Here is a 17,511-nt window from a genome sequence, read left to right on the forward strand (position 1 = left end):
TAAGGACATAAAAAGAGTTTTATGGAAAAAAAGAATATCTCTTACAGGACAAGGTAAACAGACTATAAAAATGAATAGGTGTAAAAATGTCTGTGCTGCCACTGGACCATTTAGTGGGATATGAGCGGTCACATTACACCTCACCAATTCTCTCTTTTCTCTCTTCATTATCCCAGGTTGTGGCTGAACAGTGCTCAGTAGGTGAGGCAGTACTGACCCTCACTGTGCACTTAACAGCTTTCTAGGAGTGTGAAGGCTACATGGAGTTCCCTTCTTAGAGGGCACTGGCCAGACAGAAATCATCAGAGAGACCCATACAGAACAGGTAGCAGCCGGCCCTTGCAGGTCTGGGGGCCTGGCCAGGGTGGTAGACGTCAGACCCAGGTTAGACCCTCTAGGACTTCCAAGACCTGCCCATTTCCTCAGTTAAAAATATGGGCAGTGATACTTAGACAGAATCGAGGAGGTGGGTAAAGATCTTAGTGGAGATCTTGCTTTCTTGATTGGTTAGAGAACGTCCCAGCCTTTGCTCCTGGATTTGAGGCCAAATACAGTTCCACAGAGACAGACATTTTTGTCTTAGGGTCTATGGTCAGCTGTTCCCCCTGTTCACTGCCCAGCTCATACCAGCACAGTCTGTCACCCCCGGTTTCGGCTGAAGCTGAGGGAGGAGAGATGGAATTCTTAGCACAGCCTAGATCCAAGAATTGATCCAGGAGTTCTGGAAGTGTCCTCTGGTGGTTTTTATGGTACAATGTTCTGGCTGGTTTTTGGCTGGGCAAGGGACAGGAGGAATGGCTACAAATCAGAAGCTCCTGCCCAAGCCGACCAGCCCTACCTGGGCCCTGGCTTTTCCCCTCCATTCTGGTGAGTGACTCATTTGCAGGGAAAGGATGAAGGTCACTGATTTGTGCCCACCCAGGAGCAGAAGGGACTGGGGCTCAATGGGCGGCCCTTCTGTGGGGCCCCTGGCCCCCCACCCGAGGCCCCTCCTCGCCAGCCACTGGCCTGGTCTGGGCAGGGCTGCACGCCTGTTCAGCGCTGCTGTTTCCATAAGCTAATGAGGGCAGAGTGTGAGCCACAGGCGATGATGCTGGGATATTAACTCTGACAGGAAGCTTGATCATAATTATCTTAACGAGGATAGGGTTAATTACAGTGGAAACTTAAAAGTTCTCTCGGTTTGAATCCACTGGAGCCCAATGCGTTGTGATGTTTTGTCATTTTGATGTGACTTTGGAAAAGGCACTGGCATGCTCCCAGCAGCTGCTGCAGCTCCTGGGGGAGCCCGGGCAGAGCCCTGGGAGTGAGGGAAGGAGGTGAGAGGATGGTACCTGTGCATGAGATCCTGGCTGCATTGCTGCTGGTGGAGGGGGAGGCAGGCACCCTGCAGGGAGCTCCGGGAGTGGTGGGGAGGGTGGGTGCTGCTTAAGTTTCCAGACCAATCCAGACCTGGACAATCTCCCTCCAGCTGTCTGTGCCTAGGTCCTGGGTGAAACCTTGCCCTCTCCTATCAGCCCCCAGCCCTCACCTCAGACATCACACTACTCCAGGAAGCTGGCGAGTGATGCTGGCCTGACAGTTGGCCTCTCCACTGGGGATCTGGTTTTGGGGTGCATTTTGCTGTCCACACACAAGGTGATAGCAGACAAATTGTTATTTTATTTAACAGCACATATTTGCAGGCATCTGGCACGGAGGGGAATTAACTCCAAGATCTACACACATATATTTTCTCCTGTTCCTCCCTAGAAAGCAGCAGTAGAAATAACAGTAAAAAATAGAAGTAAAGTAAAAGGTAAAACCACCTCCCTTCAGGTGTATGTGTGTTATCATCCACTTGCCAGCTGAGACCCCCAAAACCTGTCCTCTCCAGTACCCCCATTCACCATGCTCTCCACCCCCTGCCTCCGGTACTCCAGCCCTGAGCTCTGGATCTAGCTGCTTAAATCCCCAGGAGCACACCACACTGATAACATGAAAACAGGGATTTATTCATTAGCAGTCACCCATGTAATATGGTTCTCTTTTTACTGAGCAGCTAATAACATCACATGGCAGAAAGAGTCTCAAAACCAGACAGGTGACAGGGGATTGGAGACTGATCTTCCCAGCTCTTCTGGGAGGTCTCGCTCTGGTGTGGAGTTCTGCCCCAGAACCCAGGCTGCAGGGGGGAAAAAGGCTGTCTGGGTGGGGGTGGGCATTGCCTTGGTGCTCCTGAGTGCTCCCCCTCTTCGTGCAGTGTCATTTTGCTTTATCCCTGAAGCACTGTTGGAAAGGAGCTGTCTTCTTGCCAGTCGCCAACCATTTGCTGATTCTCATCAGAAGAGTCTAATATTTGCATAACATAAGTCAGGAGCAATGTGTATTTGGATGCTGCTTTTGAGCAGAGCCCAACTGATGTTTATGCACAAAGGACTTATTCGCCACCCGTAAAGCTCCCTAAGGGGAAGTGGCCTCACCTCTCCTAGAGGTAAAGGGGCACAGTTCTGAGAAGCCTTTTGGCACATCACTCACTAACTCCTAGTGGAGGAAGGGACTTCAGAGGAGCCCAAAAGTTCCCGGCAGAAGCCTGACTTGGTGTATGCCTCCTCCGTGGGTTTGTTCACGGCCGGTCCCCTGCATTCCAGACACACCCCCAGGGTCAGGACTTCAGGAAAAAAAAAAAAAAAAAAAAAAAAAAAAAAAAAAAAAAAAGCAGTGAATAAAAGGAGGAAGGAACAGCAAAAACAAACATGCTAGTAACTAGTTAGTGGTCCTTCACTTATTTTCTACAAGATCCTGTGAGCCGGAAGGAACACAGAACAGGAGAGCTGAGATGGGCTATTGACACGCCTGTATTCACACAACAGGAAATGGAGGAGCGGAGGGAAAGTCCCAAACCTTCCTGCCTAGATGTGCGTAAGTTGTGGTGTTTTTTTTTTTTTTTTATTTTGTTGTTTTTGTTTTTTGTGGGTACATAGCAGGTGTATATATTTATGGGTCACATGAGATATTTTGATACAGGCATGCAATGTGTAATCATCACATCAGGATCAATGGGGTATCTGGTCCTTCAAGCAATTATCCTCGTAAGTTGTGTTTTGCCTCTAGGAACATGAGGAAAAAGAGAAAGGAGGAGGAAATGAAACCCGGTAATCTCCGGACCCCTACTCCAAAATGTGTCCTCCAGTGGCGGGGCTGGTAGTGTTGGTTGGAGGAGCAGGCGTGCTCTGGTCGGCGAGTCCTGGGTGGGACCACCCCGAGGTCTGACAGGAATGGAACGTGCAGGCAGAGCTCTGGGCCCAGTGGAATCTACAGATTTAATTTATTTACAGCACATTTTACACCTTGCAAGTATTGACTCTGCATTTCAGAGTCCTCTTGGCAGAGATCCCACAAGGGAGCTGTGGATGCCTTGGGAAAGCTCCGATGCTGAAGTTCACACTCGCAGCAGATGTGCGGACATTGCACACAAAGCACACGGGGCTCTCATGGAAGCTGTATCAGTAAACGAATAAATAGTGTGGACGACATCTCCCTGATTCGTCACATTTTATAGAATAGCTAGGCATCCCATACGAGTCTCCTTCCAGTCCACATCGTAGCTCAGCTGTCAGCCTGTGCAGGCTCAGCACATCTCTCGGGTCTGGCAGGTGAACGAGCCGGGAGTCTGTGTCTCTGTGTAAGCCCCTCCGCTGGCCGGCCTGCTTTAATTAATGTCTGTGTACGCCCAGCAGGCACTTGTGCAAAACTGCCCGGTGTCGCCTCCACCCCCAACACTCATGAGAGCCCATAAAATTAAGAGTTAACTTTCAGCGATGTGTATAAGCAAGGTTATTTTTCCCTTTCTGCTATTTTTTTTTTCCTGGAATCGGGTACTTAATTCCTTCAGTTGCCTTTTTATTTACTGCCTCAACATCTACAGGGTTGCACTCTACACTTCTTTCAAAAATTAAGTGAGAAATCCACTTTCCATAAATTAAAACAGTAACCTCAAGCCAGGAGCTTTGAAGCAGCTATTCCCCACAACCCCTGTCTCCCCACCCGTAGCAAAAACAAATGAAAAGAAATAATAAAAGAAAAAGCCCTCTCAGGCCGGAGTGATTATGTAATTCCACAGATGTCTTGCCTTTTGGGCAGCCACCGGGATGCTGGGCAGAAGCAAATTAAGTGATTAGTAAAGAAAAAAGGCAAAGAAAAAAAAAGTCAAAGGATGTGAACAGAGAGAAAGGGAGCCTTCCCTGCCGTTTCCCCCACAACTGTACGGAGGAGAACCGCTAAGAAATGATACTTGAAGTTATATTTATTATTGTAAGAGGGTATGATATTTCTGGGCAGGAATGATGGATGACAACTTGAATTTGTGTCCAGGGAATGAAGGTGAACTGTGACAGAGTTATTTATCTTGGGAATGGAGGTTAGGGTCAGCCGAGGCTGGGTGCCTGAAGGCACAAGACATTGACAAATTTATCCTGCAGGCCGTATCTGAAGCCCTTTGTTTTGGGTCCTGGCTACTCACTAAGTGACCCTCATCCTTCATGTTGGCAATGCGTGAAGGATGCGGTGGGTGCCAGCGGCCCCTTCTCCCCCGCCGCCCCCGCCCCGACTCCTGCTACTAATTCTTGTCATTCACTTTGCTGACAGGCACCAAGCCCAAACTATTCCCAGTCCTGAAAGGGAAGGTTAAAATATTTATTTCGGTTCATAATGGCCTCCCTGATTTAGTGCAGGATCATTTTTCCTGTTGCCTTTGTCATTGCAGGTCACTGGAAGGACTGAGCGCATTCAGGAGCCTGGAGGAACTCATCTTGGACAACAATCAGCTGGGGGACGACCTCGTGTTACCAGGGTTACCCAGCCTGCATACCTTAACCCTCAACAAGAACCGAATATCCTTTCCTCTGCCTGCCGCCCCCACTCCCCACCCAGCCCCACAGTCGTCCCCCCACCCCGCCCTGCACAAATACCTGCAAAATGTCAAATGAGTTTTATGTGTCAGCTAAATTAAAGTATGTGAAATACAGTCCGTGGGCAGACAAAGCGTTCTGTCTTCTGGCACTCGGGACACTTCAGAGTAATTTATTATAGGTCATTCATAAATGAAACGCACCATTATATCTTCCTGTTGCTCCATTTCAGTGTAGAGATCTAAGTTATGGCTGTGAAGAAATCTTTTTAATAGATAAAAATAGAGAAAGAAAATAATGTCACCGCTGCAGAGGCGGCGAAGCCCGGTCTGTTTGCTTGGGCCTGTGTGAGAGGGCGACCTCTGGTGGGAAGTCCCGGGTAATGCCACCAAGCACACTGTCTCCTCCCAGGTTTCTGGCAGGCTCTGGTGCAGGCTTGGGGAGCAGTTCTGGCGAGGGAAAGGAGCTAAGGTGGCAGAGGCGTGTGAAGCCCAGTCCTGGCTATGCCCTCACTGGTGGATACCATGCTGGGCTAGTGAAAAGAGAGGCCTAGAGGACCCATGATAGTGTATGGCTTTCCCTACGAGGCAAGAACCTCACCTAACCTAGGGTGAGATTTCCAGGGACTCACTGCTCTGGATTCCGTAGTGGGGATGGAATCAAGGAACCCTTGCTGCACCTAAGGCCCGTAGCTCCTGCACTGTTAGCGTGGTGGATTACCAGGCACTAGAATGCCAACTAGATGGGATAGGGAGTTTCCTCGGTTTGGTTACCTCCTCTGTCCTTCACACAAAGCATGGTGCCTGGCACCAAGTGCCAGCTCAATAAATATTTGTGGGATGAGTGCGTCGTTAGCATTAGCTGTTTTTTATTGAGCACTCCCAGGAATGAGGCATGGCTCTGGCTTTTTTTTTTTTTTTTTTTGAGACGGAGTTTCACTCTTGTTACCCAGGCTAGAGTGCAATGGCGCGATCTCGGCTCACTGCAACCTCCGCCTCCTGGGTTCAGGCGGCGCTGGGTTCTTTACGGGTGTCGTTATTCATTCCTACCAAGCCCTGTGAGAACCGTGTGTCTTTTCCATTTATCTGGACATGGAAAGAGGTGAGGTGTAGGCAGATGGCCAGACATTAACAAGATGCTAGGTCCCGGATGATTCGCTGTCAGCTGTGTAGTGTCCAGAGTCCAATGTCCGCATTCTACTGTGTTGCTTCAGAGTCGGCAGTCCAATGGCTTTGTTTTGTTGATGGAACGTCTGAGACCCAGAGTGGTTAAATCACTTGTTCACATTCATACAGTAAATTGGAAATAGAAAAGGAGCCGAGGCATTTTCCTCTAGAGTGTAAAAGAAAATCGCATATACATGTAAGGTTTAGAACATATGCATATGCTAGCCTTTAAGAGGGATTTGCAGAAGTATGTATTGACTACTGTTTATACTTCGAGCCGTAAGTTAATGTTTTCTTTATCCTCTAAGATATTGTCTCAGTCAGCTCTTGCTGGTACGGCACAACACCATGCGTGAGGTGGGTTAAACAAAAAACATTTATTTCTCACAGTCTGGAGGCTGGAGGTTTGAGATCAGAATGCCAGCATGGTCGGGTTCTTGGTGAAGATACTTGCTCACTGTATCATCATGTACCAGAGAGAGAAAGCAAGCTCTTTCAAGTCTCTTAAAGGGGCAATAATCTCATCAGAGGGATCTACCCTCATAACCCAATTACCTCCTACAGGCTTCATCTCCACATACCATCGCTTTGGGGATTAGAATTTGAACATAGGAATTTGAGGGGAGACACAAACATTCAGACCATAGTATTAGAAATATGCTCCTGTGGTCATTATTAATTGGTACTTTGATAGAAGTAAAAAGGAAAAGCCTACAAGTAAATTTAGACTTTGTCACAATGAAATTTTGGTGGATTTTCCCCTCTTCTATCCATTAGTCAACCAAGTTTCCCAATCACTGTTTGAAAAATTATTGTAGTCAACGTGTCTTATGGCTTTCTAGGCTGTCTTAGATGATCAGCTGGCCAATATTCTCAAATCAATCAAGGACAGAAGGATTTTTAGACTAGAATTTAGATGAGATGTTTGCCCATGTCCTATGTCCCAGTGGAATATTAGAGTCCACGGACTTTGGTTCGTGGCTCAGGTTAATCATATTTAGCAGCATGGCCTTGGACACATTATCTTCTGTGAGCCTCTGTTTCTCATTTTTAAAGAAATACATTGGACTGAATGACAGTTTTATTCCCAGTATTGCTGTCCCCGGAGATAGGCAGGCCTCTTGGCTTTGGAGAGCTGAGACGTTTTCTTTGTCTTTGGTTGAGTCCATTCCCTATTCTGTGCACCTGCTTCTCCAATCTGTAGCAGTAATGTTAAGGGAGTAATGGTAATGGCCTAGGAGGGACTGAAGCAAAAGACACTGTGTGGCTGTAAACCTGACAGGCGATATCACCATGCTGTTGTAGCACATTTTCTTATCAGTGAATACTCTGAGTAGACTTCTTTCTTTTTTTTTTCTTCTCTGGTCTACTAATGCAATTGTGAAAATCAACTTCGACATCTATTTAACTCAGAAGTCACAGAGAAAGGTAGGTAACACAAGGCAACACATGCTGTCTTCTCAACCCAATACTCCTGACTCCACTTTTTCAGCTAACTGACTCTCCTACCTAATTGTGAGAATGTTGCAGGCTTTCCAGCAATTTCTAGGTTCCATGTTGTTATTACTACTCCATGAAATGCCTTAGATGTGGGCTCTTTACATTAGCTTTTGCCACATAATAATCCACCCCAAGACTTAGTGGCTTAAAACAACAACTGTTTACAGTTCTTTGGATCAGATGTTTGGCCAGGGCTCAGCAGGATGGTTCTTTTGCTGGTCTTACCCTGGACTACTCATGCAGCCACATCTACCTGGAGGCTCAACTTGGGCTAGATGCTCTAAGATGGCCTCACTCATATGTCTGGAAGTTGGTGCTGGGTGCTGGCTAAACTACCTGTCTCAAACAGGCTAGCATAAGGCACTTCACATGGCAGGAGTGTTCTAACAGCACAAGCCCCATTGTACAAGTAGTTTTCAAGTTCACCTTATACCATGTATGTTAATATCCCGTGACCAAAGCAAGTCACATACCAACTGTAGAACAAATATGGGAGGGGACGGTACAGGGTGTGTGTATGAAGAGGCGTCGTTCATTTCTGTAACCATCTCTTTACCCAGGGGACCTTGGCATTGGCCTCTTGTCTCCTTAAGATTTTACTTCATATTTGTGATAAAGGGAGCCCTAGACACAAGTAACTATTGACCTCCTGAAAACGTATTAGCTCTTCTGTGTAAATCGAATCTTTAAACATATTAGGAAGCTTGCTGCCAAATGAGGTTTTATCTTGAATTATTTTGTGAATTTTGCTTTATTTATTGATTTATTTTTTAGTTTGTTTTTTGGCATATGTTAGAATGGTTATTCACCCCACCTGCTATGTAAAATCTAGATTTTTCCACTTTGGTTTGACTCACAGTTAAGTGTGTCTGTAATAATGCTGTAGGTTATTAGACCCTGGAAACTCAGGTCATTGGCTTCTTTATTCCTTTAGCAAGAGGGACTATCACATAGTGGTTAAGAACAACAGGCTCTGAAGGCAGACTTTCTGAGCTTCTACCCCAAACCTGCCACTTTTCTGCATGATCTTGGGCAAGTCACTTAACATCTCTATATTTTGGTTTCCTTTGAAAATGCGGACAATGGTAGTACCCATCCTGTAGGTTGTTTTGAGGATTATTCTAAGTACCTCAGACATATTAGGTTCTGGTAACATAGTAAGTGCTGTGTAAGGGTTAGTACTATCATTATTATCATAGAGAATTGTGTAAGCTCATCTGGTTTGACTTGGGCCACATTATAACCAAGGCCAGAGTACAGACATACTTCTGAGTGTAGAATGCTTCTTTGACTTGCCTAATTTAATATTGCACCAATGCCATTCTGTGAGTTGGGTACTGTTGGTGATTACTTCTCATTTTTATGGAAAAACTAGGAATAGATGAGCTTTCTGAAGTCACATGGATTGTCAGTGCTGGGGCTCAGTCTAGAACCCAGGTATGCTGATTGCCAGCTCCAGACTCTGAAACACAAAGGAGCGACAATCATTGCACAAGGAGAGGAACCAAGATACAGGAGGAGTCAGCGTCCTGGGCCTGCCTCTGCAAGGTCCTCCTCCCAGCTGAGAACTGCTGGGAGTCTGCTCATAAAAGGGATTCCAGGGCCCAGACTCGCATCTGGAAAATTTCCTCCGTGTTCATCCGTCGGTGCCTCCCTGCCATCTGCATACCTCCTGCTGGACCTCCCATCTTTTTCCACCAGCCCTTTGTCTCACTGTGTTGGTGTCCTGGTCTGGTATATCTGAAAGCCTGGTTGTCTGAGATTACCGCTTCATCTCTTGGTTTGTAGGGATCTCATTTTCTTTCTTTGGTTCATTGAGACTGGCCAGGTAGTCACTGGCTATGGACTTGAACCCCTTCCCCACTGCTTTCACACACACTCTCTCTCTCTCTGTCTCTCTCTCACCCATTCATGAGCATGCACACGCTGTCCCCGACCCTTCCACCAGGAGGGGTGGGATATTTGGTAATGGTCTCAGTCGTATCATATTTGAATACTCAACCCCAACTATGATTAACCAACTGAAAATTTGGGAAAATGTAGATACTTAACCTTTATACCAATGATTCTCCCCCACTTTCCTTTTGGGGTGTGTGTGGGGGACATAAGCCCCTATTTGCTTGAGCACAGATAATGAAGAACCCATGAGTTTGAATGATAATGCCAGCAGGAAATGGGTGGTGCTACATGTTACACAGCTGGGATATGGCACAGAGACCACTCCAGCGAGTCAGAGGCAGGACTGGAGTTCACAGCCATTTGCTGTGTCATCTTAGAAAAGATTTGCTGTGTCATCTTAGAAAAGTCTTTGTACCTTGTCAGTGGCCTCAGATTCTTTATAAAATGGGTAACATACACTTCTGCATATTGTCAAGAGATTTAAATGGTATAATAAATGGGAAATCACTTTGTTAAAGACTTTACAATTTCTAGGCGTATTTTGCTGTTAGTTAATGCCTTGGTGCTTCAAAAGTAGCAGCCCAAACTGGAAGGAAGGAGCTGAGGTACAGGGCACAGCCCGGGGATGGCAGCTGTGTTCTCCCGCAGAAACACGTAAGACCCCTTATTTTCTAGCGTTTTAAATTTCGCTTTTGTGTTAGGAAATTATGAGTCACTTTTTCCTCTAGAAATGCAGTTTCTTTGGGACCTATGTTTGAATTTAGACTCAGCCACATACTGGCTGTGTGACCGTTAACCCCTGTTTCCTTATGTGAATGAAAATGAGATGTCGTTATGTTGTATATTTAGCACTTGAAAACCCGTATGAGGATTAGCTGTGGTTAAAATCATCCCAGCAGTTACGGAGACTGCCCTTTGACCCACAGCTGAGCCCAGAGGGAGGGATGTGTCCATTCTCACCTGGGAGACAGCTTCGGACCTGTGCAACTGGACACACACCAGGAGGCTTCCCTCCTCCCTCGTGCTCCAAACTTTCAAGGCAAGATACTGCTTTGATCTTGAGCCCTCTGCAGAAAATCTCCCTTGGCAAGCCTCCCCATGACAGCTGGGCTCTGTGATGGCAACTTTCTGCACACAACACTGAAAAAAAATCTCAACGCTAAGTACCCCGGAGAAGACTTGATGAGGGAAACCAGGTGTGTGCCGGGAACCCAGCTGGAGAGAGTTGAAACTGTGCCAGGTAGCTTCACATTTTTAAAAAAGGTACCCTTAGGAGAATCCCTGAAATGATCCTCACTGCGGTGGTCTTGATTAGCCAGGGACACCAAGTTTCTTCCACAGATTGCCTCTGGTCAATTTTCTATGCAACTTGACAAAAAAGAAATGTGACAAGTTCTATCTTGGACCTCAAAGGCAAAACAAGGCTGTGTTAGTCCTTACTGACCCAGGAGACGAAGAAACCAATTAAAACTTCTTCTCATGTTTTATCCTCTGGTGGTACTATCAACTTCAAGGTGAAGGGCTAGTCTAGAGCATGCAGGGAGGAGGTGCTAGTGCTTCCTGCCTGGTGTGGATTTGGGGGAGACCACCTGACTCAGCCAAATGTATCATTTATATAGGAAGCTGGAGCTTCTACCATACAAAATACCCAAAGATAGGCAGGCTCTTAGAAATCTCTTGGATTCATTGGCAAAGGATGGCTGAAGGTTCTGGGAACCTGCAGACCCCATGCTCAAGAAAGTCTCATGATCAGGGCATTCAAATAATCCACTTCTTCATGGCCTCCTGCCTAGGGGCAGATCCAGGTTTTAGGGAGTGTGAAACCTCTGTAATTAGAGAGAGCCCTCTTAAGGACAAAGACTATATAATTAGGAATCCAAAATTTAGGTATGAAGTGAATGTTTTTTTTGGAATAGAATGGTATCAAAGGAAATTTTAAAATTCTAAATAATGAAAAATTTTAAATAATGATAAATTCCACAAACGTCAAAATACCTAAATCTTTATACTAGATATGCCTCTAGAGAAACTTTTTTCCTACTTTTTTCTACAAATTCTCTCATAGCTTCATTATTTGGTGAGACTTTACAATTTTTCTGTAGAGAGAATAGATAATTCCCTCTTTTAGCATGGTTGATTGAAAACTGATATATATATATATATATATATATATATATATATATATATATTTTTTTTTTTTTTTTTTTTTGAGACAGAGTCTTGTTCTGTCGCCAGGCACCAGGCTGGAGTGCAGTGGCACGATCTCAGCTCACTGCAACCTCCAGGATTCAAGCAATTCTCCTGCCTCAGCCTCCCGACTAGCTGGGACTACAGGTGCATGCCACCGTGCCCAGCTAATTTTTGCATTTTTTTTAGTAGTGATGGATTTTCACCATGTTGTCCAGGATGGTCTCGATCTCTTAACCTCGTGATCCACCCACCTCGGCCTCCCAAAGTGCTGGGATTACAGGCGTGAGCCACCGAGCCCGGCCTGAAAACTGATTTTTAAAAATAGTTTAGAAATGTATCTTTCAGTTTCACCATTTGTTATTGGTAGTTTCACCACTACAGTTTTATGACAATTGCATTTTGGAGAAACCCTTACACATTTCTTTCATATATGATAGGAGCTGTATAAGATTTCGGCACATTTCGGCCAGGCACAGTGTCTCATGCCTGTAATCCCAGCACTTTGGGAGACTGAGGCAGGCGGATCACCAGAGGTGAGGATTTCGAGACCAGCCTGGCCAACATGGCAAAACCCCGTCCCTACTAAAAATACAAAAATTAGCCAGGTGTGGTGGCGCGCACCTATAATCCCAGCTATTTGGGAGACTGAGGCAGGAGAATCGCTTGAATTCAGGAGACAGAAGTTGCAGTGAGCCTAGATCACATTGTTACACTCCAGCCTGAGTGAAAGAGTGAGACTCTGTCTCAAAAAAATAATAATAAAAAGATTTCAGGGCATTTCATGTTGTGTGTGTGTCTATGTGTATACATACACTTGCCAACTGAATCTTAAATGTTCTTTGAATTGATGAGTTTGTTTATCATTTTGCCATCAGTTTTGTGTTGGTCCCTGCATGTTTGTGTTAATATGGTGGATAGTAAAAGTATTACTGGAAGCCATTGCTACTGATACTGTTGGAATAATTTAACTAGACACAGAGTGCCTGCAACTTATGTAACTATATCCCCAGTGAATCAAAATTAAATGTCACTCCTACACGAAGTCCCCTTAGCTGGGTCCCCAGGATTCCCATTGATACTCCCATTGCCACCCAACTCAAAGGAAAATGTGGTAAAGAAGTCCTATTGAAGAGAGACAGTGATCTCCACAGATGACTGTAAATAACCTACTTTTGCAAATTAAAAAAAAAACACATGATCATGTGACCCTATTACCAGGGTATTTCCCAGGGCCTTGGAAGGTGCCAATGCAAGCAAGAAGCCCTTGACACATGAGCTTTATTAGCTCCATGGTAGATCTACATGTAAAAGTTTACTCAACGTAATCTAGGCCGACTTCCCTGGATGGTGGCCCGTTGGGCTTCCTTCACTCATCACTACATGTTGAGAAATGACTGGCATTTCAGTCCAACTCAGTTGCCCAATATTTCCTCAAATTAAAAACTTTGCCAGTTTGGGGTTCCATTCCTGCATATGCCCACCTTCATATAGTAGACACACACAAAAAAGCCAAGCTTTGAGGAATGTTTCATAAGAAGAAAGTTAATGTAGATCTGGCCTTTCCATCTGTAGTAAAGAGGACTTCCCTCTGTCGTGTAGGGTCCTTGTCTACATAAATAATCAGAAACACTCCAAGTCGGTATGTTAGCACCATTCTGGTAGCCCACTCTCTTACAGTCCCACAAAAGAAATACTGTGCTGGCCAGTAGCAGTAGTTAGCTTGCCTGGCTGCCCTCTCTGGAACAAGGGCCTGGCCTTGAGACTTTAAAACAACCTGATGCAGACATGAGTCCTAGTGCTCCTTGGAGCATCTGATGGGTTGCATGGGTGGGTTAGAAAGTTGGAGCATACTGTGAAGGGGAGAAACCAAGCCTGGAACTGAGGCCCACGCAGGTCTGGGTCTAGGTCCAGGCCTGAGGTACTCTACCTAAATGACACCATCCAGTCCTGGGTATCAGAGGGACTTAGGGCATTCTGAGGAGGGTGCTTGAAAGCACCGGGCATCTGAGGTATCTGTGCCCATATCTAATGGCAATACTAGCAAAGAGACTTTTTTTTTTTTCTTTTGTTATTGTAGCAATGACTATGAAGTGTTTAAAGATAGAACCTGCTGGAAAAGCTGAACTTTCCCTGGAATTGTTCACTGTTGTTTTAATTGGCTCTTTTTAAATACTTTTCCTGGTAGAATATGATGATTGAACTTTAGTAAGTGTATTTTGCCTCCAGTGATTTTGATTCCTGGCCACCCACCCCTCTCTACTCCCAAACTCATTCCCCTGGTGGGACCTTCTCTCTAGTCTGTGAACTTCCATTCTCACCTCTTCATTCGAGCGTTCCTATGTGGCTATCTCTGAATGTTGTAAAAGATTAGAGAGTTTGGACACAAACTTCCATGTCCATTTTTCTGTCTTTGTTTAGGAAGTAGGGAGGATGTTGGTGAATTGAAGCCAATAGCAAATGAATGTGCTCACAATTTTCTTTTGCTAGTTTCTTCTTTTTCTAGTTTCTCCCTCTCTTGCTAGTTTCCTGCTCTCTTGAGAGTTCCCCCCCTTTTACTAGTTTCCACCTTCTTAGTAGTTCCCCCCTCTTTTTCTAGTTCCCCCTTCTCTTGCTATTTCCCCCCCTCTTGGTAATTCCTCCCTCTTTTTCTAGTTTCCTCCTCTCTTGCTAGTTTCCCCCCTCTTGGTAGTTCCTCCCTCTTTTGCTAGTTCCCCGGTCTTTTGCTAGTTTCCCCCCTCTTGGTAGTTCCCCCCTTTTTTTCTAGTTTCCCCCTCTCTTGCTAGTTTTCCCCCTCTTGGTAGTTCCCCCCTCTTTTGCTAGTTCCCCCCTCTTTTGCTAGTTCCCCCCCTTGGCAATTCCCCCCTCTTTTTCTAGTTTCCCCCTCTCTTGCTAAGTTTCCCCCCTTTTGCTAGTTCCCCCCTCTTTTGCTAGTTTCCCACCTCTTGGTAATTCCCTCCTTTTTTTCTAGTTTCCCCCTCTCTTGCTAGTTCCCCCCTCTTGTTAGTTCCCCCCTCTTTGGCTAGTTTCCCCCCTCTTGCTAGTTGCCCCCTCTTTTTCTAGGTTCCCCCTCTCTTGCTAGTTTCCCTCTCTCTTGCTAGTTCCCCCCACTTTTACTAGTTTCCGCCCTCTTTTACTAGTTTCCCCCTCTTTCTAGTTTCCCCCCCCTTGGTAGTTCCCCCCTCTTTTTCTAGTTCCCCCCTCTCTTTCTAGTTTCCCCCCTTTTGGTAGTTCCCCCCTCTTTTGCTAGTCTTCCCCCTCTTGGTAGTTTCCCCCTCTTTTTCTACTTTCGCCCTCTCTTGCTTGTGCTCTGCTTCTCATTGTCTCATGCTGCACTCTCCTAGGGTACAGTATTTGGCCTTGCACATGATGGTGGCAGAGCATGTGTGTAAAGAATACTTGAAAGAACTTAGTTTGGAGAATAAAAGATTTAAGGAAGACATGTGAGCTTCAGATATCTGAAGGCTCGTCACGTGGAAGAGAAGAAGCCTTGTTCTTTGTGACCCCAAGCAGTTAAATTGCGTCAGTGAGTAGAGGTTAGGGAAAGATTCAGTTCCAAGGGAAAGAAAAACCATTATGGTTGTCAGAAATGGAATGTGCTGTGTTGTGGTGACCACTTGGTAAATATCTTAGGGACCTGATTCAGACATTGATTGGATTTGGAGTTCATGCTTTTGTGGCAAGTTGAAATGAAGTATGAGAAAATGTGTGTCACATCCCAAGGTTAGATAACATCCTCACAGAGCAAGAACATCCCCCTTTTTTAAAAAATTGTTATCTTCTCCTTCTGGGAACTGTACTCTGAGTCTTTGACCCTTGTATATGGCATTTTATTTTATATGGTATGTTTTGCTCCTGTAGCTCTGCTGCCATTTCCTGGCTGGGACCTCTTTTTATCTGCTGACCTGCTTAATTCCTCTTTCATGTGTCCCTGGAAGTCATGGCCTAACCATGCATGCCTATCTAATCACCTTATGTAGGCTCACCTCATCTCTATGTGGCTTAAGCCAGGAGTTAGTATGAAGACTAGGTTATCATTAAACCCTTTCCAATACGTGTGATTCTGTGAACTATGGCCTTTGTCTTGTTTGGTTTGGCTGTGATTGGACAGTGGGTCCCAGTGGAGGATGGCTCCTGGAATAATCTCCCCCATAATGCCCCTCTCTGACTTTTCTCTTCCATTCTCTAATGCCCCCACTAACAGAGAAAGGAGAATATATTTTAATGAGGCCTTCTGAAATAATTTCTGGTTTTTTGTTTTGTTTTTTTTTGAGACAGAGTCTTGCTCTGTCTCCCAGATTCAAATAATTTTCCTGCCTCAGCCTCCTGAATAGTTGGGATTACAGGTTCCCCTGCCATCATGCCCAGTTAATTTTTGTATTTTTAGTAAAGACAAGATTTCACCATGTTGGCCAGGCTGGTGTTGAACTCTTGACCTCAATTCATCTGTCTGCCAGGGCCTCCCAAACTGCTGGGATTACAGGTGTCGGTCACCATACTTGTCCCTTGTTTTCATGACTAGAAAAGAATTAAATTTTATGGTTATTCATATTGTGAAACTATTTTACTCTATGGAATCTTCCCTTTTATCGTGTTTTGTAAACAGAACTATAGAGGAAAGAAAAGTATGATGACACAATCAAGTTTATTCATTCTTCCTCAAATGATCTGGACTGAGTCTTACCTGCCCAGCGAAAAGTTGGGCTGTGTACCCAAGAGTGGGAGTGGAAGAGTAGCAATACCACATACCCACAGCTGAATTTATTTCAGTCCTCACCCTGTGGTCTCACAGGGGCAGACTGGGCTCATCAGCCTATCCTCCTTGCTTAGCCTTTTGTCTTCTTGGACCAAGATCCTTAACCTTTGTCACATCACTGATTTGGAATATCTCCTGGATCACTTGGCAGAAGTGACACCAGCTCTGGAGTACCTCAGCCTGCTGGGCAATGTGGCCTGTCCCAATGAGCTGGTCAGCTTGGAAAAGGATGAGGAGGACTACAAGAGATATAGGTGAGTATCCAGGGGTTGGAGCATGGTGGGAAAAGGGGAAAACAGAAGCTTTAGGGGATGATACTGTACTCTGGGGTGCATAGTAAATGTCTGGTAAATATCAGTGGGCTTCCCATGACAATGTTAAACTTTTAGCTTTTGGTAACCTACAGCCATTGTCTCTCTTGGGTGAGGTCACAAAAACTAACAAAGATGAAAAGTTGTTGCCTTGTCTACTTTTTTTGTGACATGTCAGATATTAAGTATTTAGGTTTTGCAAGTTATCTGGACTCTGTCACAACTACTCAGCTCTGCTTTCATAATGCAGAAGTAGTCATACATAATTTGTGAACAAATGGGCATGGCTTTGTTCCAGTAAAGCTTTATTTATAAAACAGGTGGCGGTCCAGATTTGACCCATGGGCTATAACTTGCTGATCCCTGCTCTGTGTTGTAAGATCTTTCTGTGGTCTGTCTCAGAGTCACTTGGCAGAGAGAGATGACTTCCCACCAAAATTTAGGGAGCTCATATATAATCCCGGGAAGTCCCACAGGCCCATACCTCTCCACCATAGAGCTATGTCGCAGTGTCCCCCAGCCATGCGCTTTGATGAGCTCCACGCAGAGGTGCTTTTCATTCTTCTGTATACTTCTCACCCATCTGCTTTAAAAGCCCCGACCCGAAGTCATTTAGAGAGTCTTTTTGGTCTTACCTGTTTTACCAAACTCACTTAATTTTCCTTCTTCATTTAAAATTGTATGTGCTCTCATTGTTGATTGTTGTTTTGTAAATGCTTTAGTGACCTTTTCATATCTCTAGGCTCTCTCTCCATTATGACATAAGCTCTCATGACACATCCCATCTGAATCAATGTAGGAAG

General features: G+C 45.2%; 1 protein-coding gene across 4 annotated transcripts in view; it reads left to right on the plus strand.

Annotated features, from left to right (window-relative positions):
* The window catches only part of LRMDA (leucine rich melanocyte differentiation associated), a 1,103,079-nt gene that overhangs the window by 589,816 nt on the left and 495,752 nt on the right, over positions 1–17,511 (plus strand). For 3 of the 4 annotated variants that reach the window (XM_074382445.1, XM_074382447.1, XM_074382446.1), the window contains exons 3-4: positions 4,745–4,876; positions 16,517–16,651. In XM_074382445.1, coding sequence (XP_074238546.1) covers positions 4,745–4,876; positions 16,517–16,651 — 267 coding nt within the window. Of the gene's footprint in view, positions 1–1,450; positions 2,898–4,744; positions 4,877–16,516; positions 16,652–17,511 lie in introns of those variants that run through there. The other variant, XM_074382448.1, reaches the window with a different exon arrangement.

Source organism: Saimiri boliviensis, chromosome 12 (assembly GCF_048565385.1).
Source record: "Saimiri boliviensis isolate mSaiBol1 chromosome 12, mSaiBol1.pri, whole genome shotgun sequence".
Taxonomy (NCBI): Eukaryota; Metazoa; Chordata; class Mammalia; order Primates; family Cebidae; genus Saimiri; species Saimiri boliviensis.